Source organism: Penicillium malachiteum (genome assembly GCF_028827825.1).
Source record: "Penicillium malachiteum strain IBT 17515 chromosome Unknown utg000004l:1.0-4883003.0:1.0-4884900.0, whole genome shotgun sequence".
In the NCBI taxonomy this organism is placed as follows: Eukaryota; Fungi; Ascomycota; class Eurotiomycetes; order Eurotiales; family Aspergillaceae; genus Penicillium; species Penicillium malachiteum.
This window is the reverse complement of record NW_026643097.1, coordinates 3,156,448-3,180,345: the sequence shown is the minus strand read 5'-3', so window position 1 is coordinate 3,180,345 and position 23,898 is coordinate 3,156,448. Positions and strand designations below refer to the sequence as shown.

The 23,898-nt window shown below is 48.2% G+C and overlaps 7 protein-coding genes across 7 annotated transcripts; all 7 read left to right on the top strand.

Moving 5' to 3' along the window:
- Positions 1-417: 417 nt before the first annotated feature.
- Positions 418-2,326, top strand: sebA (putative C2H2 transcription factor (Seb1); the record flags this gene model as incomplete). The annotated part of the gene is made up of 2 exons (XM_057092693.1): positions 418-976; positions 1,137-2,326. The coding sequence occupies 2 exons, from the start codon at positions 418-420 to the stop codon at positions 2,324-2,326; spliced, it is 1,749 nt and encodes a 582-aa protein (XP_056943867.1).
- A 1,267-nt stretch (positions 2,327-3,593) lies between these two features.
- On the top strand, positions 3,594-5,870 carry N7483_009265 (diphthine--ammonia ligase family protein; the record flags this gene model as incomplete). The annotated part of the gene is made up of 1 exon (XM_057092692.1): positions 3,594-5,870. One exon carries the CDS (start codon positions 3,594-3,596, stop codon positions 5,868-5,870), a length of 2,277 nt encoding a protein of 758 aa, XP_056943866.1.
- Positions 5,871-6,217: 347 nt separating this feature from the next.
- N7483_009264 (uncharacterized protein) lies at positions 6,218-8,747 on the top strand (the record flags this gene model as incomplete). Its single annotated transcript, XM_057092691.1, has 2 exons — positions 6,218-6,736; positions 6,852-8,747. The coding sequence occupies 2 exons, from the start codon at positions 6,218-6,220 to the stop codon at positions 8,745-8,747; spliced, it is 2,415 nt and encodes an 804-aa protein (XP_056943865.1).
- A 38-nt stretch (positions 8,748-8,785) lies between these two features.
- Positions 8,786-9,078, top strand: N7483_009263 (uncharacterized protein; the record flags this gene model as incomplete). Its single annotated transcript, XM_057092690.1, has 2 exons — positions 8,786-8,978; positions 9,041-9,078. The coding sequence occupies 2 exons, from the start codon at positions 8,786-8,788 to the stop codon at positions 9,076-9,078; spliced, it is 231 nt and encodes a 76-aa protein (XP_056943864.1).
- Positions 9,079-11,672: 2,594 nt separating this feature from the next.
- On the top strand, positions 11,673-14,741 carry atg1 (serine/threonine protein kinase ATG1; the record flags this gene model as incomplete). The annotated part of the gene is made up of 4 exons (XM_057092689.1): positions 11,673-11,804; positions 11,889-12,857; positions 12,922-14,536; positions 14,602-14,741. The coding sequence occupies 4 exons, from the start codon at positions 11,673-11,675 to the stop codon at positions 14,739-14,741; spliced, it is 2,856 nt and encodes a 951-aa protein (XP_056943863.1).
- Positions 14,742-17,017: 2,276 nt separating this feature from the next.
- On the top strand, positions 17,018-19,971 carry N7483_009261 (M1 family metallopeptidase; the record flags this gene model as incomplete). Its single annotated transcript, XM_057092688.1, has 3 exons — positions 17,018-17,346; positions 17,411-19,778; positions 19,846-19,971. 3 exons carry the CDS (start codon positions 17,018-17,020, stop codon positions 19,969-19,971), a joined length of 2,823 nt encoding a protein of 940 aa, XP_056943862.1.
- Positions 19,972-22,790: 2,819 nt separating this feature from the next.
- Positions 22,791-23,864, top strand: N7483_009260 (fungal specific transcription factor domain-containing protein; the record flags this gene model as incomplete). Its single annotated transcript, XM_057092687.1, has 1 exon — positions 22,791-23,864. One exon carries the CDS (start codon positions 22,791-22,793, stop codon positions 23,862-23,864), a length of 1,074 nt encoding a protein of 357 aa, XP_056943861.1.
- Positions 23,865-23,898: the final 34 nt, after the last annotated feature.

Sequence of the window (23,898 nt, the reverse complement as noted above, 5' to 3'; positions counted from 1 at the left end):
TCTTGACTGTTTTGGGTTTGGAAAGGTTTATAGCAACTTATTTGGACTTCACCTTCCCGTCCTCATCTCACTCTCTCTCCCCGGTTTCCTATCTACAGGATCCTGTCCTTCCTTTTTGACAACTTTACAACCACTACAACTAATTCGACCGTTTTTTGGGTATCATTCTTTTATTCCCAAAGACATCACACTTCGGATTCAACTCGCATCAACTTTACATCTAATACTGGAATTCAACTACACGTTGAATTCTATACTCACAGGTATGTAAAGAGATGGGCACTACTTAGGTAGTATTGGGTACCAACAATTGAACCTTGCAAAATTGGAATGAACTTGGGATCATAGACCAACTTGAATTTGAATCAATACTGCTATACTGAACAATTTACTGACTCTATCCTTCTTTAGTCTACAATGGACTCAACATACACAGTTGCACCATCTCCGGTGCACGGTCAACCTTCGTTCGCATACTACCCTGACTCGACACAGCAACAAGGTCATTACACCAGCCAGCCATCCGACTTGTGGTATGCTCAATCACAGTTTCAGAACCGGGCCGCAGAGCAACAAATCTACCAGGCTCAGCCCGTGATGAACATGCACCAGATGGCTACTACCAATGCTTTCCGTGGGGCCACCATGAACATGACCCCAATTGCTTCGCCTCAACCCTCGCATATGAAGCCGTCTATTATCGTGCAGCAGGGATCCCCGGTCTTGATGCCTTTGGACACCCGTTTCCTAAGTCATGAGATGTACGCTTTCCCATCGACGCCGCCACTGTCTTCTTCGGGTAGCACCATCAGCAGCCCGCCCTCGGCCAATGGTACTCTGCACACTCCGATTCACGACAGCTTCTTTGCCTTTGAAAAAGTAGAGGGTGTTAAGGAAGGTTGTGAGACCGATGTTCACACCGAGCTTCTGGCGAACCATGACTGGTCCCGCGCTGATTCGCCTCCAATGACGCCTGGTAAGTGATCGACAAGAAAAAAAAAACTTGAGATATCAAGTATAAAAAAAAAGTTAGAGGATTGCATATGCATGATGAACGAAAGTGTCAAATGTGTCATATGCAAGGGGGTGTTTCGAATTATGTAGAAAGAGGACCGAAAGACTAATTATGGATATAGTGTTCATCCACCCACCATCTCTTGCCGCCAGCCAAACATCGGATCTCCTCTCCGCCACTTCCTGCCCCTCGCTTTCTCCCTCCCCCTCTCCTGTCCCCTCTGATATCCTCACTCATGCTCATGATCTCCTCGCTCAAGCTCACGGTTTGACTGCGGAGCACCATGGCGCGTCCTTCTGCGACCCACGTCAGCTTACGGTCGAGCCTTCGGTGAATGTGCCTACCCAGGACCTCCCTCCCTTGCCAACCCTCACATGTGAAGAGGAAGAACCTCGCGCTGTCGTGGGAAGTGCGTCTGTGACGCTCCCCGTCAACGAGAACCCTTCTCCCTCTTTCACCGCTTCGACTGTGGACCCTCTGAGCTCCCTGCCTACCTTCGACAGCTTCTCGGATCTTGACTCTGATGATGAGATTAACCGCCTGGTGGAGTTCCACCCAGGCAGCCATGCTCATTACCAGGGTGAAAAGCGCCAGCGCCTGAACCACTACCTTGCCGAGGATGATGGATTCCTCAGCGAGCACAGCCTTGAGGATTCGGATGACAGTGAGGCCTTTGTGCTTCCCACTGCTGCTCCATCTTTCGACTGGACCGAGTCCACTGAGTCTCAGCCTGAGTCCGATGAAGCTGCCGAGGAGCCCAAGATCACCAAGAAGCGTAGCAACCGCAAGTCCACCCGCAAGACTGTCACTGTTGACGAAGAATCTCTCCGAGCCATGTCGGTCTGCCACGACCACGACCATGACCACGATCACGAGCACGAGCACTCTCCCGAGGCTGAGACCTCCGGTACTGAGTCGGATCCTGCGCCCGTGTCGGTTAACCGCCGCGGTCGCAAGCAGTCCTTGACTGATGATCCGTCCAAGACCTTCGTCTGCACTCTCTGCTCTCGTCGCTTCCGTCGTCAGGAGCACCTCAAGCGCCACTACCGCTCATTGCACACGCAAGATAAGCCCTTTGAGTGCCATGAGTGTGGCAAGAAGTTCTCCCGCAGTGATAACCTGGCCCAGCACGCCCGTACTCACGGCACTGGATCCATGGTCATGGGTGTCTTGGATGCTAGTGAAGCATCAATGGCCTTCGATGAGCAACGAGACGCCGGCGCCCTGGGGGCCGTTATGTACGAATCCCAGTCTGCCGACGCCAGCCCTGACCGGCGACAGGTCAAGAAGCGCAAGCGCGACTTGGCTTAAGTCACTGATCTTGGGTTTTTTGACGATTTTGTTATGAGACCAGGAGCTTCCTACTGCATATATAATAACATACATTCGGTCGTGGGTTTTCACAGGAAGCTCATCCGAGTCTTGATTGGGTTTGGCGTCCGCGGGCATTTTTTACACTGGTGTGTCGGAAACATGGTCATCGTCATCGGTGTATGGCAACTTTTTCTTTATTTCTCCCAACTTTGCAACACTTCGGAGTCGGGGATACATTTGCCTCAAGGGTCATTTTCATTTTCTCTCTTCATGAGAGGGTTTATCAACATTCATGGGGCGTTTTCATCGGATTCCATGAACGGAGAGGAAGGCAAAACAAAAAGAAGCAAAATAGAGCGAATGATGGCATCCTGTTTCCCTTCAAATAACAGAAGGGCAGGATCTGGTGTTTCGATTTCCTTTGTCACCCATCTCTTTTGTTTATTTTCTTTTCCCTTTTCTTCCCTTTTTCTCTCTTCCAATTTTTTTTTTCAACCGGACCAACACAAAAAAAGAATGTGTGGCAGTCCGGTTCTACCCTTGAACCATTTCGAATCGTTGCCCTTGCACACTGATTTGGGCACTTTTCTTCTCTTTCTCTGTGACATTTTTTATACTTCTCTTCTTGATTCGTTTCGCTCATCTGTGTTTGTCTTTACTTCGATGTAATATTTTTTGACTTCATTTCTTTCTGTCTTTCTCGTCTTACCCTTTGCTTCATGTGCTGGTCACATTTGTGTATAGTTAATTTGGCCACCCTTTTTGATTCTTGTCATCATCATCCCCATTGTCATTCATACCCCCTTCTTGTATCTGCATTGCCTATTTGTGTTGGTCTTAGGTTATGATTCAGATGTGGATCTTGCATCAATTACACATAATTACTCTACAATATTTGTTTCCAGTAAACTCGAAGTCTCGTCAATAGAAAATCTTGACTCTAATGTATGTACTTGAGTAGTGTTGGGATTGAACCTCACATTGTAGAGCAGTGTAGACCTTATACGGGAGTAGCAGTCAATCATACATGTGTACAGACCAAACCATTGATGCTACAGACTTGGACCTTGTGTATTTGTACATATACCTTCAACCTCGGCTCTATTAAAATCTAGTAAATAACCTTAAGTAAACCCTGGTACTGCCAAGACCCGGACTTATTACCCTGATTATCGATAAGCTAGAGCGGGGAGACCAAAAAAAAGCTCCTACCTACCCCACGACAGGGATTGAGTCTGATTCCAATCCCTCACAAGAATTCAAAATGTCCTCAAATCCGCCAGGCTTGAACGTGATAGCCCTGATATCTGGTGGAAAAGACTCCTTCTACTCTATCCTCCATTGCATTCGCAACGGCCACAAAGTCATCGCATTAGCAAACCTCCACCCCGAACCAAAAACCACCGAAAAGAACATCGAACAAAATGGGAACGAAGAAGAAGATATCGATAGCTTCATGTACCAAACAATCGGTCACAGCGTAATCCCACTCTACGAATCTGCCCTCGAAATCCCACTCTACCGCGCCGCCATAACAGGTGGTGCTGTCGATACTTCGAGAATATACCAACACGATTCTACGGATCAATCTGCACATCAGACCAGTGCCGATGAAACCGAATCCTTAGTTCCTTTACTTGAACGAATCAAAAAAGCTCATCCAGAGGTAAACGCTATATCCGCAGGCGCGATCTTGTCAACCTACCAACGAACCCGAATCGAGAATATCGCTGCACGATTAAATCTAGTTCCACTCGCTTGGTTATGGATGTACCCTTCTCTTCCTGTGCCTGTAGCACGGGACTTGGATCCTCTTGCTGTTTCTGAGGCGGGTTTGCTAGAGGATATGGCGGCTGTTGGGTGCGATGCACGGATAATTAAAGTTGCGTCGGGTGGATTGGATGATGGATTTCTATGGGAGAATCTTTCTGGACTTGGGAATTCGGGACGGGGATTGAGGAGGAGGGTTACGAAGAATATGCGGCGGTTTGTGGGGAATGAGGATATTCGTGGTGCTGTACTTGGTGAAGGGGGTGAATATGAGACTCTTGCGTTGGATGGACCGGGCTTTCTTTGGAAGAAGAGGATTGAGATTGAGAAGAGGGATGTTGGTGTTGCGGAGGGTGGTGTGGCCTTTTTGAGGTTGAAGGAGGCTACCTGCGTTGAGAAGGTGGAAGATGAATACACCCCTGATGATGTGAGGAGACCCGCGCTCTTGGACCCGGTCTTTCGGGGTTTGTTGGGGGATGTTTCTGCTGCTGAGCTGAATGGAGATGCGCATTTGGAGCCTAAGAGGGCTGGGCCTGCGCCTGCTTGGTCGACTTGTCAACCTTCGTTCTGTCGCTCTGGGTCAACGTGGACAATGGCGAATCTGGTTGCCCCCGAGGCTGGTCCTGGTGCTGCGGAACAGATGAATGCGATTGTTCAGAAGGTTCGGGGTGTGCTAGAGTCGTCTGGTGCTGGTTTACGAGGTACAGAGGATATTGTCTTTGCAACTGTCCTGCTGCATTCGATGGCTGATTTTACGCCAATGAATAATGCTTATGTCTCGCTATTCAAGAAGCCGAATCCTCCTGCGCGAGTGACAGTGGCTTGCGGTGATACTCTTCCATCTAATGTCAGAGTTATGGTTTCCTTCGTGGTGGACTTGGGATCACGCAACCAGCGCCAGGGTCTACATGTTCAGTCCCGGTCATACTGGGCACCGGCTAATATTGGGCCTTATTCCCAAGCTATGTCTATTCCTTTGCAGAACGAAAATAGCAAGCTGGTATACATTGCTGGTCAGATTCCTCTCGAGCCAGCTTCTATGGAGGTGGCTACGGAAGGAGACTCATGGATTGAGGGCTACCGTTTACGGGCTGTGCTATCTCTCCAGCATCTGTGGCGAATTGGCGAGGCCATGGAGGTGGATTGGTGGCTCGGGGCCGTGGCGTTCTTGACTGGCGGAAAGGAGATTCAAACCCAAGCCCAAGTTGCCTGGCATCTCTGGAAGAAGATCCATACTCGACCGGAAGATGCTGATGAGGAAGACGATGAAGGTCCACAGCTTGATGCGTGGGATATTAAGTATGGAGGCAGAGCAGCAGAAGTGATCCCCGATGCTGTTTCTGTTAGCTTGCCCAAATTCTCTGTCATTGAAGAAGGAGATGATTGCACAGTTGCTCCTTTCCTTGCTGTTCAAGTTGATGAACTTCCTCGTGGCAGTGATATCGAATGGCAAGGATTGGGCAGTCGATGTGAACAAGTCAAGCTGGAGATTAAACAGGACTCGGTAGCTACTACCGCTGATGCCAAGTACAACTATCTCTGCCTTGAGATTGAGGAGAATGACCAGCAACCCTTTGAAGACCATCTACGATCCATGATGAGCACTCATTTTCAGAGCCAGGATCTCTCCCAGGTGGTGCTATACACCACCCAATCCGTGGCTGAGGGTCTGTGGTCAGGACAGGTGGTCCCATGTCGAACCATCTGGGGCCGTGAAGCACGACCCTTGATTGCTGGCGTGATTATACAGAAGGAGTATGGATCCAGTTGATCTGAAAAAGAGACCAATTGGCCCTGAATGAATCCACGATTGCACGATTGAACATTCCAAGGTTGAATATGAGAAGATTTTAGACATAGAAATATGAAATCATAGTCTTACGCCCCCGAGCATGTGATTTCCCGCATTCAGTAACGTTAACATCCACTCTCTCTCTTACACCCACATCTTGAAGATTCGTTTGTTTTTCTTTTTCCTCTTCTTTTTTGTGTTTATTTTGCGAGGGATAATTGTGAAATCACTCCACTGTTCCCCGCTTTTACGACTCGTCCCATCTTCCATCCCACCCTCATTCATACCCCCAGGGATGACGTACCCATCAACCTAGGAATGGCGCTATGAATTCATCGCTGAGCCAGGAGGATCAGGAAGTGCGCACTCGTAGCAGCACACCTGCCCCAGGCTCCGAATTATTCGCCGAAGATTTGCGACAATTCACTCGTTCGCCGCATCCTTACCACCGGAGCAGACGTCTCGGATCCTGCACCCCCTCCGAACAAGGCGACCGTCTCCGGCCACTTACCGCGTATTCCAAGTCCTCACGAACTCCCAGCGATAGTGGCACAGAAGCGGATGATGAGAGTACTGGTTTACTGAGGGGTCTTCCTGCACCGCCGCTCCGACCGCGAAAAGGTCTACGCTCGGGCGGGAATGGCTCCGCGGATGCCGACGCTTGGTTGCCTACACTACATCCGTGGCCATCTTTCGTCCGACCATCCGGACGCGGATCACGGCGGAACTCGGAGGAGGAACAGGCGGAGGGAGAGGCGCTAGAGGCAAAGCAATTAAGTGCGAAGAGGAGGGTTGAGATTCTGCGACGGCTGTTGGAGACGTTGCTTCTCTTGTCGGTTGGGGCGGTGGTTTTATTGCGGAGGGAATCGCGCTCACTCGCTTGGGAATGGAGAAGAGGTAGAGTATACTTGTGATAACTTGAAGGAAAGCATGAGCCGTGACTAATTGCTTTGTATAGAGCTCATTACTCATGGCCTCGTGGTATGCACACTCTACGCCTCGTATCCTATAATCCTTCGATTCTCGAGACGACGACGATGGATGATATGGCCCTCGAAACGCACATTCTTTCATATCCCAGCTAGCTTTGACCCAGCTCCGCTTTTATACCCCATCCTCATTCCTATCTTTGTTTCGTTGTCGCTCGCGAACCACCATCCGGCCTTGGTGATCCCGAATATCATCCTGAGTCTCTCCTCCCTCCCGGCGCCGGTCATACCTTTACACAACCGGTTCAATGGATTCAGTCTTTCGCACTGGCTGGTGACATTGGTACCGATACTTGTATCAGAACACTTCTCTCTCGACTCTACAATTCCCAAGCCGCTAACGCTCCGCGGGCATGATGCGGAATTATTGATCCTTCTTTTCCCTTTGCATCAAGCGTTGATACCCACTTTAGACTTTTTGTTGACAACCAGCCTGCTTCCTGCGGAACTGCAGCTCTTGACTACAGCGTTGTTGAATTTATACTTGTTTGCGACCTCGCCTCAAGCAGAGATCTTGAAGGCTCTAATATGGCTGGGTGGAATGTGTTTATTGATTTCTTGTCGAGATGTTCTACGTTGGGAGGTTGCGCTGGCTAGAATCCCCAGTTGGAAATTTCGTCGCTCTCTGCGCGAGTCACAATCTCCTCGTCGATTCTTGAATATGATGGATCACAGGCTGTGCCAGAAATTAAGCGGCACAGGCGCTTCGGATGAACCAACATCTGACAGTGATGGTCCGGGCGCAGTACCCGTTCCGCGGAGGACAAGGACAATGCGTGAGAAGGCGCCATCTGCTGAGCCCGCATCTGCAATTGGCAATGTCACTGCAGAAGAAGCGTGGGATAAGTACCACAGCAATGCTGCACAGCAGCACCGCCGACGTCATACTATCTCTACTTTTAATGAGGCGGTGCAGGAGGATGAGCGGGTTCGGACTACGCCTGGTGGTCGACGAAAGAAACTCATGGGGCCCGGTCTTGCGTCATTTCTGTCACTGACCGCAGCTCAAGCGCAGGTCCGCAAGTGGATATATGCAATATATGTGTATCTTGTGTCTGTGCTGATTATTCTTGGACCGATCAGACAGTACGTGGCCGACCGGGCTTTGCAAGGACAAGATCCATTTGGATGGGCATTGGGATACCTATTTGGGAATATATCGGCACTTCGATTCTGGGTACTTATGATGAACTTGGATCATTGGATCCAGTTACCACCGCGACCGGATGCAATCTTTGAAAACGCATCATGTTGGCTCGGTCGGATCGAACACCTCCGCCAAACCACATTCGGCCCAGCAAACACTCGCTTATTACTCTGTGCGTACTGCATGGTTGTGCTGGCGATGGGATTGGCTGTCGTATTCCAGCTCAGTTCGATCGCCGAGGTCGATACTCGACGCAAGGTATTCCACGGGATGATGGTGCTGATGTTTCTGCCTACGGTATTCGTGGATCCGACCTTCTGCGCTTTGGCACTCGGTCTAGTCCTTTCGATCTTCCTTCTACTCGATCTCTTCCGAGCTTCACAGCTACCCCCAATCTCCCGCCCATTAACCTATTTCTTGGCACCTTACGTGGACGGACGCGATCACCGCGGACCAGTGATTATCTCCCACATCTTCCTATTAATCGGATGTTCGATCCCTCTTTGGCTCTCTTTGTCCGACCTACCCCGTATAAATGACATCGGAGCAGGACCTTGGGTTGGTTGGGATGTATCTGCACGCGACACCAGCATGGTGAGCGGAGTGATATGCGTTGGGATGGGTGATGCCGCAGCATCACTAGTTGGGCGTCGCTACGGGCGACTGAAATGGTTTTGGGGTGGGGGGAATCCCTCGAAGGAAGCGTCGCTTTTACTGTAGCGGTCTGTGTTGGATTGTTGGCTGTTCGTGCCTGGCTGATGGTGGGAGGTTGGCCAGTAGCTGGCACCGAATCGGCCGACTCCTTTACCTCCACTGTTCCGTTCTGGCTTTGGACGGCCTGCAAGGCCGCCTTAGCGGCAGGCGGCACGAGCGCCACCGAGGCGATCCTCACTGGTTGCAATGATAACGTCGTGGTCCCCGTCGTACTGTGGCTTTTGGTGCGGGGCTTAAGTGTTTGATGTGAGTTTTTAGCGGATTGGATTTCTTTTTTTTTTTAAAAACCCTTTGTATAGAATTGGGCCATGTTGGATACTGTGTGTATAGTACATAATGATTTGTTTTCAAATGTTGGCTATGGATGGACATATGGGGAAATGCTTTTTCTTTGTATCTACTACGTGCTCTAGGTATCTCTACCTCTTCTTTCATGTACCAGCACCTATCAAGTACCTTGTTCTTATCAGTCGCTGTTATTGCAGTAGTTGCAGAAAAGGTATCCGAGTCCTAGCTTTGACTCTTTGACTCCTCCTTATCCAAGTATCTATCCAAGTTCTACCTATAGTGAATACTGGTTGAACAATTACTCTCAGTTATGAGGAGCTTCAATTTGGATTTATTCATTGAATCCTTTTTAAAGATTTGAATCTTGCGACCGTGACCTGGTAGAATTAGGTATAGATAGTCTCTGATGAAATAGATTAAGCACTCACCGCAATAACCTCAAGGGCTATTTTTGGACAATCTACCCCTGTTGACTCGACATTTTGCTTCCCCACCTTGAAACGGGATTTGTATAACCGATATGAATACTCCCAGATCATGCTACACAATGCATATTGCTGTCCCGGATCGCAAATCAGTAACACAACCTTGGAATACAAACTTGAGGACATAGATATTGGTGCCAGGGACATCATCTTACTTGTACCGGAATATCCTGGAGGATGGGGTTTTAGTAGTCGCACAGCATAACTCCAGTTCTGGGGACGCCGTAAGACCTCAAGTTGGTTGTGACGTGTTTGAGAATTGGATTTGGAGTTCTGTCAATTTTTGCATATCTTTGAATAGTGAGACGGGCTCTGTTTTTGTTGGCTTTGACGGGGAGTTCTGGAGTAGGAGTATGCTTTGTACTCCGTAATAGAAAATCATTCAAAGATAGGATGAATATTTGCTTTTGTCTGACTCTGACTATGATTAATTAGATTGAATAGTTATTTGGAACCTTTTTGATGTTAAGGTTATTATCTTATTTCTTTTGCTTGCCATTATCACACCCAATCTGGATCAAGATACTCCGAAGATCCTAGTTAATCTTAAACTCCAGTTTAGTTTATCTGTTTACCCCATACCAATCAATAGACTATTAGGTACCTACGTACCTAACTACAGTTAGGGATGTACATACTCCTAGTTATTTACCACCTGGGCAACATTATGCAAGCTAGTCCCATCTAGGTAACTTGAAGTCAGCCCCAGGCTGGAGCCTAGGTATCCATGGGTGCCTTGAGTTCCAGATTCGAAATACTATGAGAGGTTTTCAAGCGATTTTGATATGTCAATTTACCTTGAACTGGGCGCAGCTGAAACCATTGACAGCTCATTTTTTGTCTGTTGAAAGAAGAGGTACTACAATACGATTTACGGGTCTTGTACTAGACAGTGTAAAGGAGTACAACATTCAAGTTGAAAGGAGCTCAAAGATATGACAAAGAGATTAAAATCCGGCAAGTCGCCTCTTTGTCAAATGTTCTAGTTGTTAAAATGCCCTATTTGCTAGTATAGCTTAAAGATCGTTGATCATACTTTTGATCAAGTGTACCGATGATGTCAGGCACCGGGACATCTGGAAAGTCTACCTAGTACTAGTACAAGGCATATTTTGAGGAGTTGGATAGTGCACCTTTCGTCTGAAATAGTGATATCTCAATAGCCCTATACACTTTAAAATGACTATTAGCCTCCAATAAACCTCTATTTTTGAACTACAAGAACTATACTACTATACTAAATAGTATACCAGTTGACTCAGGATAAGCTTTGTCTTATCATGCCGATCTCGGTCTTTATCTAATCAAAGCCCTCGATAAGACTGAGTGACTTGGGAGCAAAGTACATGTACTTACATCCTGGCCACCTGCATGAGTTAGTTTCCCCCCCTATTTTTCTTCAGACATCTTTTTCTTCCATTCTTAAACTTATCTAGACTTTCTTTAGTTTTTTTCCCTTCTTCTTCTATCTTCCTCATATATTTATCATCATTCAAGTTGGGAGTCACGATCTTAAGTGACCCACCCCTCCTGACCGCCTACGCCCTATCACACTCATTACCGTTTGGCGGTCACACCCCTCACGGTCCTTGGGTCTAGCTTTCCCGCCTTCAATCATCACATCATCCTTCTCTCTCATTAGACCTTGCATTTCTATTTGGTTCAACCTTTCCCCCTTTATAATCACCCGCAGCTGCTGGAAAGCTGCTATATACTACACACGCCCCCGCTACTTTCTATCTCCTTGGAGTGTTTGTTATCTATCTTATCATATCCACCGTTTAGCCTCCAGATCGTCAAGAGCTAGGTCCCGAACTTCGTCACAGACTAAGGGTTAACTTGAGCCGCGTCAAACCCCATACTTTCACACGGAAATTCACAGGAACTCACCACATTCGTTAACCAAGAGATTCTTGCAGAAATATTCCTGCATATATTCTTTATTTATTGGGAGGATTCACTACTGTTTATCACCTAGCCATCCTGGCTCTCCTGATGAGCCTATATTGGGACTACCAAGTTGCATTTTTTGTAAGGTAGTTGTGGTTGATAGAGGGCGGCTGTTCCGGAACAGGTTTAAGGGCTCAGCGCTTAGTCGTGCGAGATCGTGAAAAATAAGACCAGCCCTGTCGCTGCCTCTTCGCTACCTCCTCACATCATGACTTCCCACCACCCCAGACGATCGCGAGAGTCTTCCCACAACAAGATTCAGATGGCAATCGGCGATTACATACGAGGAGCGGAGATTGGGCGAGGTAGCTTTGCTACTGTGTACCAGGGCCGTCACAAGGTAAGTGGTCTTTGTTGATCTGGACGAGGGAGAGGTATTTGGACATATGATATAGTGGCTAACCGTTTGTTCTCCATCCTCTAGGCCTCTGGTCATTATGTGGCAGTCAAGTCGGTCAACACATCCAAATTAAACCGGAAGTTGAAAGACAACCTTTCGTCAGAAATCAAAATCCTCAAGGGTCTACACCATCCCCATATTGTGGCTCTTATCGACTGCAACGATGCCAACGAATACATTCATTTGGTCATGGAGTACTGTGCTCTGGGGGACTTATCAATGTTCATAAAGGGTCGAAACAGCCTCGACTCGCATGATCAAACCCGCAGTATGATCGCAAAGTACCCAAATCCACTTCACGGTGGGTTGAATGAGGTTGTGACTCGACATTTCTTGAAGCAACTCTCCAGTGCATTGAAATTCCTTCGAGATGGAAACCTCATCCATCGAGACATCAAGCCCCAGAATCTTCTCCTTTGCCCATCACCTTCCTTCTACCAGCGCATCATCTCCACCGGTCCCAGTGCCTCCGGCGGCGCCAACGAAATCATCCCATACACACGTAGTGTTACCTCCTTTGAACCGACTGTAGGGCTAATGTCCTTGCCCATGCTGAAGATTGCGGATTTCGGGTTCGCCAGGTCCTTGCCATCCACTTCGTTGGCAGAGACCTTGTGTGGCTCGCCACTTTACATGGCGCCAGAAATCCTACGATACGAGAAATATGACGCTAAAGCCGATTTGTGGTCTGTTGGAACTGTTCTTTATGAGATGGTCGCAGGACGACCTCCTTTCAAGGCTGCAAACCACGTCGAGCTTCTCCGCAAAATCGAAAAGGGCGAAGATCGCATCCGATTCCCCGAAGGAACCGTGGCATCAGATGATATCAAGAAATTGATTCGAGCGCTCTTGAAGCGGAATCCAGTGGAACGACTAAACTTCCCTGAATTTTTCAATAACAATGTTATCACTGATCCCATTCCTGGTCTGCACTCTGAGGATTTACCTCGACCTCCTCCCCCGACGGAGCCTCTTCCTAATGAACCGGAACCTGTACCCTATCGAGCCGATTCTCGGCCAGCTAAGAGATCCGACCGAGATTCTCCATATCTTGCAGATCTCGAGGAACCTATGTCATACCCCCCCTCGCCGACCAACTTCCCGTCGCCAGGACTCATCAGAATCGCCAACTGGCTCTGCCCCAATGCATCGACTTGGAAGTGCAGACCGACCACCATCACGACTTTCCAGAGAGAAACTCCGAGATGACACAGCGCGACAGAGACCAGGTGCGGTTACTCATATGACAGCTCCAGGACGTCAGGAATTAACGGACCGAAATGCTGCCACAGCTGCGATGGATCGACAGCGAAACCGCAACACCTACTCAGGACCTTTTGCCAGAATTGTGGCCAGTGATCGGTCCCAGAGCGACAGCGTGAGAGCGGCCCAGGATATCGCATTTGAGAGAGATTATGTTGTTATCGAGAAGCGGGCGGTCGAAGTTAATGCATTTGCCGACGAGTTGGCCCATAGCCCACAGCTTCAGGGTGGCTTCGCTCGAGGTCAGACAGGCGCTCCAAGTCGCCGTGCGACAACGCAAGGCCTACCAACCGTGTCATCCAACTCCCCTTCTGGCAACAATTCCAAGGCTCTGCAGGTCGTTTCTACCCGGGCTAGAGCTGATTCAACCCACGCGCGCCAGCACTCTTACGAGCGCCGATATGGTCAGAGCCCGATATCCGCTACATCCGCGATCTCCAAAGCTCTTAACATGGCCAGTGGCCGTTTGTTCGGAGTGGGATTCTCACCTCCAATGGCCCTTACTAAAGGGGGTCGGTCGCCACCACTAGCTTACAACCCTTTCCCAGCTTATCCTGCTGCCCAAGCGAGTTTGATGCTCATGGGAGACAGCCCGAAGTCTGCGAATCTTGATGAAGACTGCCGGACGGTCCAGTGTATCGAGGAGTGTGCGACTCGCAGTGATGTGGTCTACGGATTCGCCGAGGTGAAATACAAGCAACTTATCCCATTGGCACCTTCGGCACAGATTGAGCCCTCGATCAGACCAGCCGGAAATGCGGAAGGCGATGATAGTGGGTTTGGTGATGATGGATTGACCGTTGATGCCGTGGTAACTCTCTCCGAGGAAGCTCTGGTTCTATACGTGAAAGCTATCGCCCTTCTGGTGAAATCAATGGATATCGCAGGAGCGTGGTGGTCACGAAAGAACCGTGAGGAGGCCTATGGCGATCCATCTACCAGAGGCGATGCCAACAGTTCGTTAGCCGGTACTCGCATCAACAATGTTGTGCAGTGGGTTCGAAGCCGATTCAACGAAGTGGTGGAGAAGGCCGAGTTCGTCCGCCTGAAGCTCACTGAAGCGCAGAAGCGATTGCCCCTCGACCACCCCGGCCACCCAGACAATCACTCAGTTGGTTCTGCTACCGCGTCCTATGGATCCAGTGAGATTCCGCTCAGCCGCGGAGTCACCGCTGCGAGACTTATGTATGAGCGGGCCCTGGAGATGAGCCGAGCTGCAGCCATCAACGAATTGACCAGCGAAGACCTTCATGGCTGCGAGATCGCGTATGCCACGGCCATTCGCATGCTGGAGGCAGTTCTCGAGGATGACGGATCCCAGTCTACCTCGCGTTCTGGTACCTCCCAGACCAGTGAGAAGGTTTCCTTGGAGGAGGGTCTGCCAATTGACCGACAGGCGGTCGGAAACCGTAAGTCTCATGATTCTTTTCGCTTTAAACAAGAATCTTAACTGATTTCTAACTTTTCTGTACAGTTCTCACTGGTATGCGAGGCCGTCTGCACTCTCTGCAGAAGAGACTCGCTGTCCTTTCCCGGCGCTCATCAGCGCCAACTGCTGGTGTTAGAATGCCAGCTTCAAACCTGGCCACCGGAGCGACACCACCTCGCTCATGATTTATCAATACCCCCGGTAGTTCCGGTAGTTCGTACGTCGATAACGAAGAAATGAAATTCCGACCATCTAATGCCAACGCGGTGAATTTCTTCCTTTTTTTTTTTCTTTTCGTATTTCTTTTTTTCGTATTTTTTTCTGTGCTTTCTGCGGTATTTCCTTATCATTCCTTTCTACATCACTTAACTAGGCCGGGGGAGAGATTGATTAATTTTGACTCGGTTTTTAATGATCTTTCCCTCACTAACTGTTAACCGTGCCATCGGTTCTTGTTATTTTAATTCCGCCATATATCCCATGTATAGGGAAGAGGAGTTTTATCTTGTTTTGTTGTTTTAGTTCTTGGGACTCTTTTCGGTGTTTGATCTGGATTTTCGGCATACAGAATGACCCTTTCGTCTGCTTTCTTGTTATGGTTCCTGGTTTTCGGAGTTGGTGGATGGAGATATGAGAAGGGGATCGGTGGGGTTATTTGCATGTATGATGCCTACTAGATGAGACAATGGATATTGTATTCAGCTTATTCTAGTACCAAGGTTTCATGTCTTTATATCATTTCATCTGATATCTCTATTAGGGTTTAAGTTAGGCGTCGAAGTAAAAGTAATCTGATAAATAACTGCCTTAGATGGTTTAAAACTAGACCAATTGACTAATATCAGTTAAAAAGGTTATCTTGTTTCATTGCAGAGCCTCACTTCCACCAAGACAGATGTCTCGATGTCAGTTTTAATGTTTGTCTATAAGGCCTTTCATGTCGGCGTCTCTTATCTCTCACTTCTACGTGAGAACCAGCTCTTCTCCTTCCCATAGTGTGGGACATTTAAAGCACTATGCCATTATTCTACTCGCTTCATTTGGTGGATCCTAGAAATACCTTCTCAGGAGGCTATCTTCAGGTTCAGGTAGCTTCAAATTAAATGCTAACGTTTCAAGTGAGGCATATCGAAACAATTTATACATAGATCATTAAAATGCTCAGAGTTCAAGACCACCCAAAGTCAACCTTGGAAACTTTTACCAAGTCCATTTTAGTGTGTATGCATACCTTCGAATCAAGCACTGGTCTAGTAGTCCAGTCTCTTTCCAAAATATCAAAACAACTTGAACATGGATTCAACCTTTGGATCATCCCAGGCCCTGCTCTCTCTCTAATTTTTCAACTTCTAGTCTCATCTACCTCAAGTTACACGAGGCTATAGTCTTGTGACTCTTCCAATGTTCACTTTTGCCACTATCTTCCATATAAGGCTCTTCGTCGACCGTGTTAATCCCCGATTGGGCGGATACTATATGGCTGCACATGTGTCAGGAGTCGGTGTAGATGCGGATGACTTGTCTCGTAGTTTTACGAGATTGCCTACATCAATTGCCGAGTCATGCTCATTCAAGTTCCAATTACGCTTTTTAATCAGTCACGGTTGCCTTGCTATCTTCTAGCGGTCTGGAGTCTGGAGTGGATCAACCGCGTCAATGGATCGGGTGCAGCCTTTTCCAGATGTTTTTGGTTCTTCGACGGACTCCGACGGGGCTTTTACTAGTAGTGGATTACTAGTAGTCAGATGATATGATCAATTGTTGAAACTTTGGTTCATAGTCACATTTGAATGAAAGGATTGATCTTAGACTAGTACGAGTATGTACAAGTACTGTGGAGGATCAATTGGTGGTTTAAGCGACTGCCGACTCGGGGGATACATAAGTAGATAACAGTGCCAGTGGCATCAATTACCATTAGAAGCTGGTGCAGGTATAAATGAATGTCTTTTATTCCAAGGATGTTCCAAGATTTCTGAAATATCTGCTGATTCTATCGAAATACTGCCATTATTGGCGATATGCATGTCCCAATACTCTATGGATGCTCATTCAGAAGTCATGAGCCCCTCAAACTGACTGGATATTGTCTTGCAAGAAAGAGTAAGACTTCAGAAGAAGATCATACTCCTCAGTCATCTGTCGTAAAATAAATCGACATTCGCTGAGAGCGACTTGCGTGAGGTGAAGAAGAAAAGAAGAAAAAAGAGAAAAAAAAAGAAAAAGTAGGGATATAATTATATTTACCGCCTACTACTTTAATTCATTCTGCCATACGCATTTCCCTTAATTGATGAGAAGTCGAATCTTTCTTCCCCTACTGCATTGTTCTCTTACTATTGTACTGTATAATATTTATTTTATTTTTTATTTTTTTGTATTATTATTGGGGTTTGATTTAACCCCCCCACTTTCTTTCATCTGATTTTATTTGCCTCTTAATTGAGGGGTTCTGTGACCAATGCGACGTTTCTCCACGCGTGCGCTGCTTCATTCAAAAGCAAAGCCACCGCTTCTATCCGCCAGATCCCCCCTCCCCCTCTCTATCTCCGCTTCTCGTTTTACTCCGACTCCAAGACCCAATCGTTTACGTTCCTCTCCCCTCGCTCAAACCTCCAAGAGATACTGTTCCTACCGCAGAATGTGTCACGCTCGTCGCGACGAGGTCTCTGGCTCGACCAATGTCCAGGGCCGTGAGGTCCTGCCGACTAATGTCAAGCCGGTGCATTACGATTTGACCCTCGAACCCAATTTCGAGAAGTTTACCTATGATGGAACAGTCTTGATTGAGTATGGTCGAACCTACATAACTAGCTAGACCTTGAAACAATGCTAACATCAACCCCCACTATAGCTTGAACGTCAACGAAGACACCGACTTCATCTCCCTCAACTCCAACGAGATCACAATCCACAGCGCAGCCGTTCTGTCCAAGGGCACAGTCGTCGAGTCGAACCCTCAGATTTCCATGAAGAAGGATGATCAAACCGCTACCATTAAGTTCAACCAGGCCCTCGCGGCCGGCTCCGATGCCCAGCTGAAGCTCACCTTCACTGGTATCTTGAATGACAACATGGCCGGTTTCTACCGATCCTCATACAAGGAGAATGGCGAAACCAAATACATCGCCTCGACTCAGATGGAGCCTACCGATGCTCGCCGTGCCTTCCCTTGCTTCGACGAGCCCGCGCTCAAGGCCAAGTTCACTGTGACCCTGGTGGCTGACAAGAGCATGACCTGCTTGAGCAACATGGATGTCGCTTCCGAGAGTGACGTCGAGGGTGGTAAGAAGGCAGTCAAGTTCAACACCTCGCCCGTGATGTCCACATACTTGGTCGCCTTCATTGTCGGTCACCTCAACTACGTTGAGACCAACGCCTTCCGAGTCCCAGTCCGTGTTTACGCAACCCCCGATCAGGATATCGAGCACGGTCGTTTCTCTCTTGAGCTCGCTGCGAAGACCCTCGCCTTTTACGAGAAGGCCTTCGATAATGACTTCCCGCTGCCCAAGATGGACATGGTGGCAGTGCCCGACTTCAGCGCGGGAGCCATGGAGAACTGGGGTCTGATCACCTACCGTATTGTAGATGTACTGCTGGATGAGAAGACTGCCGGTGCTTCGCGCAAGGAGCGTATCGCCGAGACTGTTCAGCACGAATTGGCTCACCAGTGGTTTGGTAACTTGGTTACTATGGACTTCTGGGATGGTCTGTGGTTGAATGAGGGTTTCGCTACCTGGATGTCCTGGTACTCGTGTAACGTGTTCTACCCTGAATGGAAGGTCTGGCAGACCTACGTCATCGACAACCTCCAGAGTGCTCTATCCCTCGACTCTCTGCGCAGCAGTCACCCCATTGAGGTGCCTGTCAAGCGTGCCGATGAGATTAACCAGATTTTCGATGCTATCTCCTACTCCAAGGGATCCTCCGTGCTGCGCATGATTTCCAAGTACCTGGGAGAAGATGTCTTCCTCCAGGGTGTTCGCGACTACATCCGCAAGCACGCTTACGGTAACACTGAGACTGGTGATCTGTGGGCTGCCCTGGCTAACGCTAGCGGCAAGCCCGTCCAGTCCGTCATGGATATCTGGACCAAGAACGTCGGTTTCCCTGTCATCAGCGTGACTGAGAACCCCGAGTCCTCGTCCATCAGCTTGAAGCAGAACCGTTTCCTGCGTACTGGTGACGTCCGTCCCGAGGAGGATAAGGTCCTCTACCCCTGCATGCTGGGACTTCGCAGCAAGGACTCTGTTGACGAGAACACCATGTTGACTGAGCGCGAGGGAGAGTTCAAGGTTCCTGACCTTGACTTCTTCAAGCTCAACGCCGATCACTCCGCCATCTACCGTACCTCTTACTCCCCCGAGCGTCTCCGTAAGCTGGGTCAGGCTGCTCGTGAGGGTCTCCTCACCGTTGAGGACCGCGCTGGTATGATTGCCGACTCTGGTGCTTTGGCTGCTTCTGGTTTCCAGAAGACCTCTGGTATGCTCTCTCTTCTCCAGGGTCTCGACACCGAGTCCGAGTTTGTCGTCTGGACCGAGATGCTTTCCCGTATCGCTACCCTGCGCAGCGCATGGCTCTTCGAGGATGACAAGACCAAGGCTGCTCTCAAGGCTTTCCAGCGTTCCCTGGTTTCCAACAAGGCTCACGAGCTTGGCTGGGAGTTCTCTGAAAATGACGACCACATCCTGCAGCAGTTCAAGGCTTTGATGTTCGGTTCCGCTGGTATGGCCGATGATGCTGTTGTTATCAAGGCTGCTCAGGACATGTTCGCCCGCTTTGCTGCTGGTGACGTCTCCGCCATCCACCCCAACATCCGCGGCAGTGTTTTCACTATCGTTCTGAAGCACGGTGGTCTTAAGGAGTACGAGGTTGTCCTGGACCGTTTCCGTCACGCCCCAACTTCCGATGAGAAGACCACTGCTCTGCGCTGCCTTGGTGCCGCTGAGGACCCTGCTCTTATCCAGCGCACCCTGGGCCTTGCCATGTGTGATGAGGTTAAGAACCAGGATATCTACATGCCTCTGAGCGGCCTGCGCAACTCCGCGGTCGGTATCCAGACTCGCTGGACCTGGCTCCAGGAGAACTGGGACCTTATCTACCAGCGTCTTCCCCCATCTCTCGGTATGCTGGGCACTGTTGTGCAGTTGACCACTGCTTCCTTCTGCACTCAGGCCCAACTTGACGAGGTCAAGGCCTTCTTTGACGCCAAGGACACTAAGGTGAGTCTCAATCCATTATCCAATGCATTTCCTTAATTACACATGACTAATATTTCATTTGTTATAGGGCTACGACCGTGCCGTTGAGCAGAGTCTGGACGCTATCCGCGCCAAGGTTAGCTGGGTCGAGCGTGACAACAAGGACGTAGAGTCCTGGCTCGACCAGAATAAGTACCTCCAGAGCAAGCTGTAAATACGCTTCGTTTGGAATCAGCGCAGGTCGTGAGGAATTTCGGGATTTGCTTCTTGTCTAAGTTTATCAAGCTTGGTTTCAATGGCACACGGGATGTGTTCAATGCTTACTGAGCTTACTACTCTACTCTCAACATAGATCTTCTATTAAGTTAGAAGCAATAAAAAGATTTATTGAAACATCATCTTGTAGCTCAGCATCACAGGTGCTTCTCGTATACATGATTCATTTCATCAAGAAATAGCGGTGAATTGTACCAGACTTCGGATGACGTCTCTTTACGAGTCTGGTGGAGACAGGGCAAGATGTGGACACTGGCATTAGTTCTCTGCATATAATTTAAATTAAACTAAATAGTTCAAGTTATTGCATTGCATATGGCGTATACAGATGTAAACGAGGTGCAGTGTTTACCTAGTAGGGTGACCATATCTAATATCTGACATGTTCAAGTTGATAACGCATAACAAGGCACATCCTTGCATCTTATACATCAGCGTGTACTCTCACTGTGGATCTAATCCAAAACAGGCACTTCGGTGCGACCCTCGCCTAGATGAACCAATTACAAGAATGAAGATAGAAGAGCACAGGGCAAAGAAAGTCAAGATGGTAAACAGTGCGAAGAGCTTCAATGTTCAAATAGCCTTGTGTGGGTGTTACTCCATTCCGGTGTTGAAAAATCAGCTTGGCTGATTTTGCTTTGTAAACTACCAGAATTCCTCTCAGCATCCTCACTCACCCAGAAAATTTGATTTATTCCACTCAGATGCCTACGACAAGAACTTTGATATTATCAGACTCATGATATCTGGTGCTTGAATCGACGATGGCTTCTAGTCATTTAGAGGCTAGTGGCGGAAGTCACACCCGGATCGCTGTGAGCGCTTGCGATGAATTTTGAGCACAAGAACCGAGGTATACTTTGCACTACCGTTATGAAAGTCGGATGCTTCAACATTGGGACCAAGTTCTCGTTGGATTCAGGAAACAAGCGAGAATGAAACTCATGTTGGTCGGTCGCCAACTGACGAGGAAGCTGCATGTCATGACAGATGGTGCACCAGATGCAACTTCGGAACTCCCATTCAGTTGTCGATTACCAATGATTTTGGTGACTTCCCCAGACTATGAGCTCTACAGCATATCGAGCGACGAAACTCGAGGATATGACACAGTCTACGAAGTGCCACCAATCTGATCATCCTCAGGCTGATGGGTTCAAGTTCGGGGAATATGCGGCCGAGAGCTACTCCACAGCAGAGGAATAGTACGAGTACGACTCGGACTCGGACTGCCAGTGAGATTTTTGAACGCCTCTTGAGCTTTCACACAGACTGATCGATATCGATATCTTGATGGATAGACTTGAAAATCGCCATTTTCTAATGGTCATGGACAATCGAGATCGCCCGGCTTGATCCTGCGACCGGCAAGTCACACAGCCTCAGGGCGCCCGACATCATGCACGATGAGTCGAATGAATTCTATTCCATGTCGATAATCTCCATGGAATAAATATAGAACCTTTTGATTCTATTTCGATAATGAGCTCGAACCGAAGATCAACGCATCAAGGTTACATTCAAAATGGTTCTTTTTCTCTTGCCAGACACCTTCCGAACAAACCAATGAAATCAACATTATGCCTCATCTCCACCAGACCAAAAAGAGGAAGACCAAAAGGAACAAAAAGACCAAAAACCTGTCTTATCAAATCAAACTGGCTTCCCCGCTCGCTCCCGATGTGATTGGTGTGTGATCCGATTATCATTTCCACTTCAACAACTAGCTCGAACTTCTAGGCACAAATTTACCAGTCTGGAATCACGATATTGGGGCCGTTTTGCCATGCACTGAATTGTTCGACCTTTAAGCATCTTCTTCCCCCCTCCTATAGCTGAATGCTATACCATTGAGGATGGATTCTGCGGGTGCTCCCGAGAGTCACGCAAATATGCGGTCGATCCGCCCCCACTCTAAAATGAGAACGGGGTGCGTGGAGTGCAAACGGAGGAGAATCAAGGTATGTTCATTATCTGAGGAGGGGGTAAATCTACTGTGTATGCTAATGATCAACCTGATTTCAGTGTGACGAGGGAAAACCTACATGCGTCCGATGTAAATATCGTCCTGAAAAATGCAAATACGAATTTAAGCTCTCGTGGACGGGCGGGAGGCCATTCAAGAATCGACCACATACCAACTCGCTCAATGGAAATTCGCAGAGTCCGACAGAGACGGAGACCTTGAATTCATCGCCCACTTCTATATCGGAGGAAACTGATCCTAATCGGAAGTTTTCCACTGTTTCTACTGCCTCGACTGTGTCCACAGCCTCTAGAGGGTCGGCTAGCTCTACAAGTTCTGTGAGCTCTGGAGAATCGATACTTGAAACACCAAGAGGCTCTACCGATACTTTTTTGGAATTCTCCAATACAACACATCACCATTACCTCCCAAGTCATGTCAATGCTGCGTCAGAAGCAATGGACCCTGGAGATCTTTCATTGATTTCAAGGATACCACTATCTTGCCCAGAAAAATTCAACCCACATCAACAACTTGAACCACTTCAGAGACATCCCTTCGAAACAAGTGACCTAGAACATGACCATGATAGACGACCCTTTTATCAGAAGAACACAAATCATTTCGCCCAACAAATCCATTACGCACTCACCACCAATCCTTCACAACTCACATCTTCGTCAGAAAGCCGTTTCTTTCTCCACCACTATATCAATGTGACCGCAGACGTTATATTCCCCCTCTCCTTAACCGGGAATCCCTTACGCGAAGACCTACTCCGATCAGCGATGTCAAATCCACACCTTCTCAACGCATTCCTCGCCTGTGCTTGTTCACATTATGCCCGCCGACACGAAGCCATGCCGATCCAATTATCTAACAGCATCGCCAAATTCACCAACAGAGCACTCAATGGCCTGCGACTCGCGATGACCGATCCAAATCAAGCAGGGAAACTGGAAACAATCAGCACGGCTCTCGCATTATGTACATCGGACGTTATCTCAGGCGATCTCAGTACCTGGCGAATTCATCTAACAGGAGCGAACAAGTTGATTCTATCAGCTTTCCAAAACGATAAAAAGCCCTCATCCTCCGAAACGGATGGCAGGAACCCGTTGGAAACTTTCGTCATTAAATGGTATGCGCTGTTGGATATTTTCGCTGGTGTCTCTGGGTTACGCAAAAGCTCCAATCCTGATGGGCGCTATTGGTCTTCCAGCGAAGATGAGTCTTATATCGATGAATGGACGGGGTACTCATTAGATCTTATTCCGATCATATCTCGCATTGGACGTATGGCGCAGACTCAACGGAACAAAAACAGGATAATGACCCTGAATGAGGATCCTGATGAACCCCTCGATCCTGAATTCCACGATATGGAAGAAATCGACCAGATGGAGAGTTTGATCTACTCGCTCTATGATCGCACGGCTCATCCGGCACTAGTACATAGTCCGGATCCGGAGACGAGGAAACGAGCAGATGAGATGCAGTGCATTCATCGTGCGTTCGTGTATACTGCTCTGCTCCATTTGTATCGTCGGGTACAGGAGTTGCCTAAATATCATGACAAGGCGGTTTATGCAATATGTATGACTATCCAGATGATTCAGATGATCCCTCGGGAATCTTCATCTAATATCTTGACTCTCTGGCCTGTATTTACGGTCGGATGTGAGACGGATGATCCAACACAGAGAAGCATTATCGAGTCAAGGATCTCAAAAATGGAGTCCTTTGGTATGGGAAATGTTGAGACGGCTCGACAGGCTATGTACGCGTACTGGGAATCTGGAGCTACAGAGAGATGGGATATTTTTCTCGAGAGTTACGGGCAAGATATCGTTCTCTTTTGAGATGAATAAATAACATAAATGAGTATGAATGAAA